The sequence below is a fragment of the Otolemur garnettii genome, unplaced genomic scaffold, assembly GCF_000181295.1.
Source record: "Otolemur garnettii isolate 467f Iridium unplaced genomic scaffold, OtoGar3 scaffold00091, whole genome shotgun sequence".
Classification (NCBI taxonomy): domain Eukaryota; kingdom Metazoa; phylum Chordata; class Mammalia; order Primates; family Galagidae; genus Otolemur; species Otolemur garnettii.
The window spans coordinates 5970449-5980336 of NW_003852486.1; the positions used below are offsets into that span (position 1 = coordinate 5970449).

A 9888-nucleotide genomic window follows, 5' to 3' on the forward strand; every position below is an offset into this window, starting at 1 on the left:
CACAACGCCCAGCTATTTTTTGGTTGCAGCCGTCATTGTTGTTTGGCGGGCCCAGGCTGGATTCAAACCCGCCACCTTGGGTGTACATGGCTGGTGCCTTAGCCACTTGAGCCACAGGCCCCGAGCCTGTGTTTATGTTTTAAACAGTGCCCCTGTGGTTTCAGCAGATTTCTGAGCTGGGTGTGATGCATGTGTACCATCTGACCTTTTGCCCCAGAAGCCCAGGGACACATTTACAATAACTGGCTCTTCAGGGTTAGTTAAAAGCAGAGGAGCACATGCCTTTGTTTCTGAGTTCCATGGAGAGTCCTCTGGAAGGTAGGATGAGGGGTTGGTCTCCATTCCACAGTTCTTCAGACTTTCAAAGGGAGACAACAAATGGTTCAAAAGCCTAGGTGTCACTGGTCAAAGGACCAGCACTGGAAGAGTTTGGGACCTATTCCAAGTATAATCCCCTCTTTGCAGGAACCTGAGTGTTTGAGGGGTAGAAAAGGGGTCTGGCCCTGATGGCATGTGGTTAGGAATCAAATTTGTGCTCTTTGTCTATAAGGGATGGCTTCAAGGTTTTTGTTTTGAGACCCTGTGCCCTGAGCAGAGTGCCATGGTGACATCATAGCAACTTCAGACTCATGCGCTGCAGGGATCCTACTGCATCAGCCTCCCCAGTAGCAGGAACTACCAGTTGGGTTTATTTTATTATTCTTATTATTTTTGAGACAGAGCCTCAAGCTGTCACCTTGGGTAGAGTGCCGTGGCATCATAGTTCACAGCAACCCCGAACTCCTGGGCTCAAGCAATTCTCTTGTCTCTGCCTCCCAAGTAGCTGGGACTATAGGCGCCCACCACAACGCCCAGCTATTTTTTGGTTGCAGCTGTCATTGTTGTTTGGCGGGCCGGGCTGGATTCTAACCCGCCAGCTCAGGTGTATGTGGCTGGCGCCTTAGCCACTTGAGCCACAGGTGCCGAGCCAGGGTTTTTTATTTTTTGTGGAAATGGGGTCTTGCTCTCAATCAGAAAAGTCTCAAGCTCTTGAGCTCAAGCAATCCTCCCACCTGAGCCTCCCAGGGTGTTAGTTAGGATTATGTGCATGAGCCACTACACCCAGCTGGCTGCAAGCTTTTGGAGACCATGGGATAGAGCCACCTTTGCAGGGTCATGATACATGGCCACACTCCTTTCCTCAGCAACAGGCAGCACTTCCTGCCTTAATTTCCCCATTGGCTACACTTTCATGGCCAGTATCTACAAAGGCTCATATCCCAGTAGAGTTGCTGCTGGAGGACAGCCACACCTTTCCCACTTCACCAAGGTTTCTGGCTGCCCCACCCACCTCTATAAATGAAAAGGATATAGGCATCCCACTCCTTTACTGGGCCCCAGACTGGCTCCAACTTTACCCTGTGTCTCCTTGAGGAGACCTGGGTTGAAATCAAGTTCCTGAACTTCTGTGACAATAACTCCTAATGGCATGTCTGCATATGTTCAGTATCATCTACATTATATTAGGGTGAAAGGGTATCTAGTTGTTACTATTCACACAAATGTTTATAGAGACTGGAATTGCCATACTCAGTGGCATGTGCTTGTAGTCCCACCTACTTGGGAGGCTGAGATACTGGTAGGAAGACCACTTGAGTCCAGGAGTTCTGGGCTACAGTGTGCTATGTTGATTGGGTGTCCACACTAAGTTTGGCAGCATCAATATGGTGACCTCCTGGAGTGGGGGTCCACCAGGTTGTCTAAGGAGGGGTGAACTGGTCCAGGTCAGAAATGGAGCAGGTCAAAACTCCCATGCTGATCAGAAGTGGGATTGTGTCTGTGAATAGCCACTGCACTCCAGCCTGGACAACATAGTGAGACCCTGTTTCTTAAAAAAAAAAAGAAAGAAAGAAAAAGCAGCAGCAGCTGAGATTGGTCACTCTTGTAATCCTTACATTTTGGAAGGCTAAGGCAGTAGGATTATTTGAGGCCAGGAGTTTGAGATGAGCCTGAACAATATAGCAAGTGCTTGCCACTACAGAAAATAATTAGCTGTGTGTAGTGACACATGCCTGTAGTCCTTGGGAGGCTAAGGCAGGAGGAGCACTTGAGTCCAGAGTCCAGAAGTTTGAGATTGTAGTGATCTATGATAACACCTGTGCAATATAGCCCCAGCAACAGGGCAAGACCCTGTCTCAAAAAACCCCAAAAAACTTAAAAGTCTTTCTAAACCTCTTTCTAAACCTGACCCTTGCAGCCTGGAGTTAGGAAAGGATGATTAAACAGTCAAAATCCACATCGCTATGCAGGAACTACTCGCATATTATAAATTATAAATGCTAATTTGTTTTTCCCAATAAAAAGACCATTAATTTCCTAGGATGTAAGGCCCCAAGTAGGGAAGAGGCCTGGTCTGCTGAATCCCCCAGAAAGCAAAATGGGGAAAGATCTACTCCCCTCACCTACAATTGCACCCTTTTGTCCCTACCACATGGAGCATTACTAGGGAGAAATGGAGCTCAGAAAGGTGTCATACAAGGCCTTAGGTAATGGCAACTCCCTTCTATTCAGCTCTCTGTTCACCATATAATTGAGGAGGGAGAACAGGCCACGTGGCCACCAAGCCCAGCAAAAGTGAGCAGTTCTCTTTTTTCTTTGAAGTTACTGGGTTTTTTTTTTTTCATTTGTTTTTGAGACAGTCTCACTTGGTCACCCTTGGTAGAGTGCTATGGCATCTTAGCTCACAGCAACCTCAAACTTTTGGGTTCAAGTGATTCTCTTGCCTCAGCCTCCCAAGTAGCTGGGACTATATGCCACAGCACAGGCAATCCACCCACCAAAGCCTCCCAAGTGCTTGGATTACAGGGGTGAGCCACCACGCCAGCTGAAGTTCTCACCTTAGATAAAAAAGTTCCTCATAATGTTAAAATTGGTAATTACAGTCATTGACAGACCTTAGCCAATGATGATACTTGGATAAGAATGTGAATACATGCCACTGGAGATCGATTACCTTGGATCTGTGTTTCCAATGCTGAGAGCCACATTGTCTCCAGAAGGCTTCCACAGCCTGAGTTGGCTGTGTGTGGGGAGCCAGGCCATGCCATTAACCCAAGAAGTTAAGAGCACAGCCCAAGAGGTGATGCCAGTCTACCTGGGTTTGAGTCCAAGCTTTGCTGTTAGAAATAGCAGGCACAGAAGCTACCTTATAGGGCTGTGGAGAAACATCTCAGCACTCAAAACAGGAGCTTGTAGCAAACATGTGTTGATTATCAAAGTGTCTGCCAACATGATGCTCAGTAAACTCATCTTTTTTTCTGTTTCCCAGAGAAGGAAGCTGGAATTTGGTGCCTAGCCACTTGCTCAAGGCCAGTACCAACCCCACTGCCCTATGCCTTTCTGAGGCTGGGCCTCAGAAGCCTTGGATGAACCGAGTTCTGAGGGGGAGATATCCTCAGCATCTGTCCAGCCGCAGGTTGTGTGCAGATATCTGAAGGTTCTCTGACCCTCCTTGGCCCCCCATGCCTACATTTGCTCTCCTCACCCCTGTCAAAATACACCTGAAGCATCCTCACTGTGTAAAACTGCCTTTGTTGGCCTCCCACTGGCTCTGACTACAGTCTTGGCCCACCAGAATCCCAGCCAGCTTGTCCTACCTACCCTGTTTCTGCACTGTGACCTCTTTGGGGATGGAAGTGTGAGCTGGGGCTGAATGGCAAATCCTGTCATCACATGCAAATGGAACCACAGCCACTGGGTCTTGCTCCTGCCTGACGCAAAGGCACAGGGATTTCCCAGGATTTCTAGAGGACATGGGTCTGGTAGCTGAAGAAGGGATTCACAGAATGCCTGAGAAGCGCGAGGCTATGACCTCAGGCTTCTGCTTCCTTCCCTGACGCACCTTTCCATGATGCACACGACAGACATCTGCCCTAGGCGTGCAGGCCAGCCCTGCCCTGGAAGATTTCTCACCAGTGTGGATCCTCTGGTGGTGCAAAAGAGCTGGGCGCTCCCGGAAGGTGCGGCCACACTGTGCACACAGAAAGGGCTTCTCGCCAGTGTGTATGCGCCGGTGGCTGAGCAGCACTGTGCCTTTAGCAAAGGCTTTGCCACAGTCCACGCAACGGAAGGGCCGCTCACCCGTGTGCAGCAGCTGGTGTTGTGTGAGGTTGGAGCTGCGGCTAAAGGTGCGTCCACACTGTGTGCAGGAGAAGGGCTTCTCCCCAGTGTGCACACGCTGGTGCAAAAAGAGCGAGGAGCCCTGACTGAAGGCAGCACCACAGAGTGCGCAGGAAAAGGGCTTCTCTCCCGTGTGCGTGCGCTCATGTTGGATCAAGTGTGAGTTGCGGCAGAAGCGGCGGCCGCACTGCCCACAGGCATAGGGCCGCCCGCCCGCGTGGATCTTGCGGTGCTGGCTAAGGTTGGAGCCGTGACTGAAGGCTTTGCCGCACTCACTGCAACTGAAGGCCTTCTCTGCGGTGTGGATGCGCTGGTGCCGCACCAGCGATGAGCTGTGCCGGAAGGCCTTGCCGCACGCTGCGCACGCGTAGGGCGTCTCCCCACTGTGGATACGCTGGTGCTGCGTCAGGTGCGAGGTCTGGCTGAAGGCCTTGCCACACTGTGCGCACTCGTAGGGGCGCTCCCCAGTGTGGGTGCGCAGGTGCTTGAGGAGGTCTGAGCTCTTCACGAACACTTTGGTGCACGCCCTGCATTCAAAGGGCTTCTCCCCAGGGAGGCCGGGGCCAGTGTTCAGAGCCTCGCCCAGTTCATCCCAGGTTGGGGGCATCTGGTCGCTGGGGAGTCTCTGGGGTTTGAGCCACTCCGCACTTACTCTGCGTTCCTGGGTACCGCTAACAGCCCCTGGGTCCGGGACCGTTGGAAAAGGTCTCCCAGGGGCCTCCCGGGAGGACAGCTTATGCTGCTCCAGCCGCTGGGGCTGCATCCTTGGCTCAGTGTGGCCTGGGTGGGCCTTTGTGAACCCGGTGCCCTCAGGAAGCCTTAAGGGGGATGTCAGTCGCAGGCTGACGCTTGCCTGGCCAGTGCCTGAGCTGAGCAGGAGACTCTCCCAGTAGACCATCGACACCCCTGTGGGTTTTCGCTCCTGTGACAGGGAGGCGCCCTGTTCTCCCCCCTGGCTTTTTGCACTGTGCCAGGCACCAACATCAGGGATGGCCCCTTGTGAGGCTGCTTCTCTGGAAACATTTCTGTCCTCTGCCAAATGCCGGGAACCTGAAGGTAGAGAAATGGTGGCTACCTGGGATATCCTGGCCAAGAGGTGACCAAAGAAGGCTGAGTGGACAGGCAAGAGGGATGCCACGGGTAGTAGTTTAGGGAAAAGGGGAAGCTGAGGCCCCCATGGGGTAGGTGTTGGGGGACTTGGGACAGCATCTGCACTGGTAAGTGTGTAACTCACTCTATCCGAGGCTCCCACAATGTAGGCACCACCTGCCAATGCTCAAACATGAAGGTGAGGAAAGCTGAGTACATGCTGTGTGCCACCCAATGGTGGCAGCTGCTCCTCCCCTTCCAAGACTCGCTTCCTTCTCCCTGAGTGCTCCTCCCTCAGGCACTGCCACCCCAGTCAGCTTTTGCTCCTGGCACTGACCATCATCTAATGCTGTAGATTCATTCACAAACCCTGCTCACCTACTGCCTCTCTGGGGACCAGTCTGCCTCACAAAAGCAGGACCAGAGAGTCCTGGCTGAGGCTGGTTCTACAGGACCTGAGATCGGGCTGGCCGCCACAGATGTTCAAGAAACACTTGATGAACACAAACATGAAGAGAAAGAACTGACTCCACAAGTGTGGCAGGCATACATGGAGGGTTTGAGGCCACATAATCCAGCTGAAGGCAGGACTCTGGGCAGGTCTCACCACTGTCTGGGGAGACCCTGTGTGTGAAGCGGGCCCCTGTGCCCTTGGAGCTCTTCTTCCAGGGCAGTTAAGGCTGTAGCCTCCAGGAAAGGCTGATGATGGAAAGGAAAGCAATCGGGTGGGAGGTGGGAGAGGAAGTGTGTCTAGGGGTCAGGAAGGGGGCCAAGAGGCTTGGCCACAGGTTGGTCCTAAGTTCACCCCATGTGAGCTCCCACTCACCAGGATTGCGCCTCCCCTGTGCGTTCCTGGCTGGGGTTGAGTCAATCCTGCTGGGAACCCAGGGCTCTTCGCCTCGCTCCAGTTGGACAACCACACGAGGTCGGGAAGTAGAGAGTCCTTTGAGAAGGAGGAACGAATGAGAGGCCAGCCCTGCCTCAGGGCCACCCACCTCCCAACAGAGGACAGGAATCAGGGCTTCATGGAAAGGAATCTTCCTGGCTGGGGGCTGTGGCTCATGCCTGTAATCCTAGCACTGTACGATGCTTGAGCTCAAGAGTTTGAGACTAGCCTGAGCAAGAGCAAGAGCTTGTCTCTACTAAAAATAGAAAATTAGCAGGGCATGGTGGCACAGGTCTGTAGTCCCAGCTACTTGGGAGGCTGAGGCAAGAGGTTCTCTTGAGCCCAAGGGTTTGAGGTTGCTGTGAGCTAGGATGCCACCATGGCACTCAACCCCAGGGTGACAGAGTGAGACTTTGGCATAAAAAAAGGAAAGAAAAGAAAAGAAGAAAGGGATCATGTCATTTTTGCAACCAGGAGAACCTGAAGATGGCATCATTGCAAGGGAATTAATGGAACAGCTCATGGGTCCCCAGGCATGGAAACATGACAGCTAAAGGGATGCTATGAGTGGTTGAGTCACCCAGACTGCTGGCCCATGTGGGGCCAGGTCTGAAGGTATAGGCCTGCTCCTGGCTCCCAGGAAGGTGAGGACACAGTCCTAGCAGGCCAGCCTATCATTAAGTACACTTCCCACGAAGAACCAAGGCCTTACCCAATGAGGACACAAGTGTGAAGTTTTCCAGCATCACATGGTGGTATAGGGCCTTCTGGGCTGTGTCCAGAAGCCTCCACTCCTCCTGGGAGAAGTATACAGCTACATCCTCAAAGGTCATCAGGCCCTATAACAGCAACCAAGGGGAGATACACATGGTCTAAGCCTTATTTAATTAGGTATGGCTGTGTAACCCAGGACCAAGCTCCCCTCTGATGGCTACTTTCCCAGGTGTCCCTTGGCCACTCGTCCTTCTTTCTTGTTTCTGTCTTAGCACTGTCTTCAGATGGCACTTCCCTCATCTGTCTGGGCATCCTCCCCTCTGCTCTCCTTGTCTGGGCAACTGATACCTATGGCCCCTCCCAAATGGGCTCCTCTACACCAGCAAGTCAGAACAAGCCCTGGGGTCTAGGGTTGCTGCCACACCAAGGACAGCTCTAGGTGCCCACTCATGTCTCAGCATGACCATGCCTGACCCTCCCCAGACAGGCCCTTCCTGCTCTTGTACCAAGCAACAGTGTAAGTCCCAGCCATGTACCCCCACGGCATGCCCATTCTGGGGCCCTCCCCTGTTGTGCTTGCCTTACACTTCCAGGTTGCTCCTCCAGCCTGTGGGACTAAATGATCCTGACGGGGGTTGGGGTGGTGGCCCCAAGAACCGGGTGAACTTCTCTTTGCTCCTTTCACACTAGTGCCCCTCAATTTCTTTCTTTTTTTTCCTGTCCCTCATCCACTTACCTCAATGTCTTTCTACTCTGCTGCCACCCTCTCCTCCCCTCCCTCAACCCTGCCATACCTGCAGGCACCCCAACACACACTTCTCACCTTGAGCCCTAACTGTCTATCCCTGGCCCAGGCCCTGCCATCACCCCATCCTCAGTGCAATTCATAGGCACTGCTTTGGCCCAGAACGCCCACGACATCAGATCCAGGGACCCCTCCACTCCAGGATGCCACAGAATCCTTATGCTCCTCCTGAGTGAAAGCCCTCTTGCTTCACATCCTCCTCTCTGTCTACAGCAGTTCCATTTCTCTAGGGCTCAGGCTGAAGAACCCAGCGTTTCTTAGTCACATCACTCGCTCATATCCCACACCTGACAGCAGCAGCGGTACCAGGGTTCAACTGCCCCCCCCCCATGTAGCCCAGGTGTCCACTGCTCCCCCAACTGTGGCCGTAACCTCTTGCATTCACGCCGACATCCCCACCCAGCAAACTGTGGAACGGAGTTTTTAAAATCCCAACATAGCGGATGTCAAGATTCTGTTCAAAACCTTTCCTGACTCTCGCTGCCCTGGAGGTGAGGTCTACCTCCTTGGCTGGCCTTTCAGGCACTCACATCTCCACCCCCTTAGCGCCACATTGAGAAGGCTCAGTTCAGAAGCACTCTGCGCTCAGTCTCCCTCCCAGGTCTTATACTTGCGGGACCCTCCCCCGAACTTCCATCACCGCCTTACGCGCACGGGTGCCCTAAGTCCGGTCCTACACACGCCCGCCCCTGTGACCTGGACGCCGGGTTGGGGACGAAGTCCCTCTCTGCTCGCTTTTGGACAGCCGGAGACGAAAGCGACGCGGGGAAGTCGTCCAGGTAGAGTCATTTCCTCGCTGGGGCGCAGGTCCTCGTGAGGGTGGTCCCTCCACCCTAAATAGCCAGGTTCATTAACGCCGCGGCCGCCGCCTACACAAGGCGCAGAGAGAGGCCAGAGCTGGGGTACAACCCGCGCGCCGCCAGGCGCTGTCCGCAGCCGGCTGTGGGCCTCAAGTCTCTCGGGCAGTCACAGGCGAAGAACGCCCAGGGAGTTGCGTCGGGGCTGCCGCGGGGGCGGGAAACTCTTGGCCCTACCCCACCTCCGCCACACGCAGGCTGCGAAGTGGAACAGGCAGTCACGACACGCGCCTAGCTCCCCTCTGCTAGTGCCTCCCGTGCTGCCCCCGCCTAAGGTCCAGGGACCTCCTGGACACAGGCGGGGCCCCTCCGCCCCAGTCCCGATCGCTGGTGCTGCCTGACATCTGGCGCCGCAGCGACAGTCCCGCACGCCGGAAGTCCGGCCCTCCGGCCTCTCATTGAACCAATTCGCGCCAGGGGTGGATTTAGTGCGGCCTGCTTTCCTGCCCCTAGGCGGTGCTGTTACCGATCTCCATGGCAACGGCCCAGCTTTGCCGCGGGGCGTGGGAAATGACAGTCCTGCTACCCAGCTCGGATCCCGCGCATTCTGACGTCTGGTACCGCAGCCTGGCTGCTAGTCCTGCCTCACGCGTTCTCGGTTCTCTTCGTCCCTTCGCGCGGTTCCGAGACCTAACCTTGGAGCTGGGCAAGCGGTGGCAGCTGTAGAAGCCACAGCAGCGAGTGGCGCAAAGGGCGTCTCGTTCTGGGAAATGTAGGCTAAGGGGTGTGGGCCAGAGCTTGGGGTTCACATCCCAGCTCTACCTCCTCCGCCTTGGGCAGGGGCTTTGACCTGTCCGCGCATCAGTTTCCTGTGGACGTTTCAGGTCCGTTTTACGACACTTGGCCCAAGAATTGCCAACCCCAAAGCCTACGTTTTTCTTGCGTCTGGGATTGTTTTTGGATGCTTGCCCGGATCATCCATCCCTCTTCCCTGTAGACTTGATCTCCTAGAAGGTGCTTTCCTTAGTCTTGCTTGTCTCCAGGACAGCCGGGTCTTGCCTGGCCCCACACAGCACAAGATGGACTCTGTGGTTTTTCTCCTCAGGCCGGTTCTCGGTGAGACACGCGAATCTAGTGGCAGCACGTTCTTACAGTAGAGACGCTACGCTGCCCAGTTTTGGGGAAGAATAAAAGTTTTTTTCGCGGATGCTGCACTGTGAGGGTCTGATTTTTAGGATCCGTAGACTGTCCTCGTGTGTGAAGTTGCTTAATTTGTTTTGCCTCCCTGTATAACTGTCTCCTCGTGTAACTATAATTCATCTACTGTCCATAGAGTTGGTAGTGTTTGTAAATCTTATAGGGCAAGAGAGCTCTATCAATTTTGGAATTCTTGTACGTAACATTTTGCCCACCGTCTTTTTCTTTCTTTTTTTTTTTTT

The 9888-nt window shown here is 53.8% G+C and overlaps 1 protein-coding gene across 1 annotated transcript; it reads right to left on the bottom strand.

Annotated features, from left to right (window-relative positions):
• Window positions 1-3851: 3851 nt before the first annotated feature.
• On the bottom strand, window positions 3852-8363 carry LOC105887480 (zinc finger protein 324A-like). Its single transcript, XM_023516380.1, is given in 5 exon segments — window positions 3852-3934; window positions 3937-5208; window positions 6074-6190; window positions 6846-6972; window positions 8349-8363. Coding segments are annotated over 4 exon segments (1593 nt in total). The 5' UTR covers window positions 6967-6972; window positions 8349-8363.
• Between the last annotated feature and the right edge of the window lie 1525 nt (window positions 8364-9888).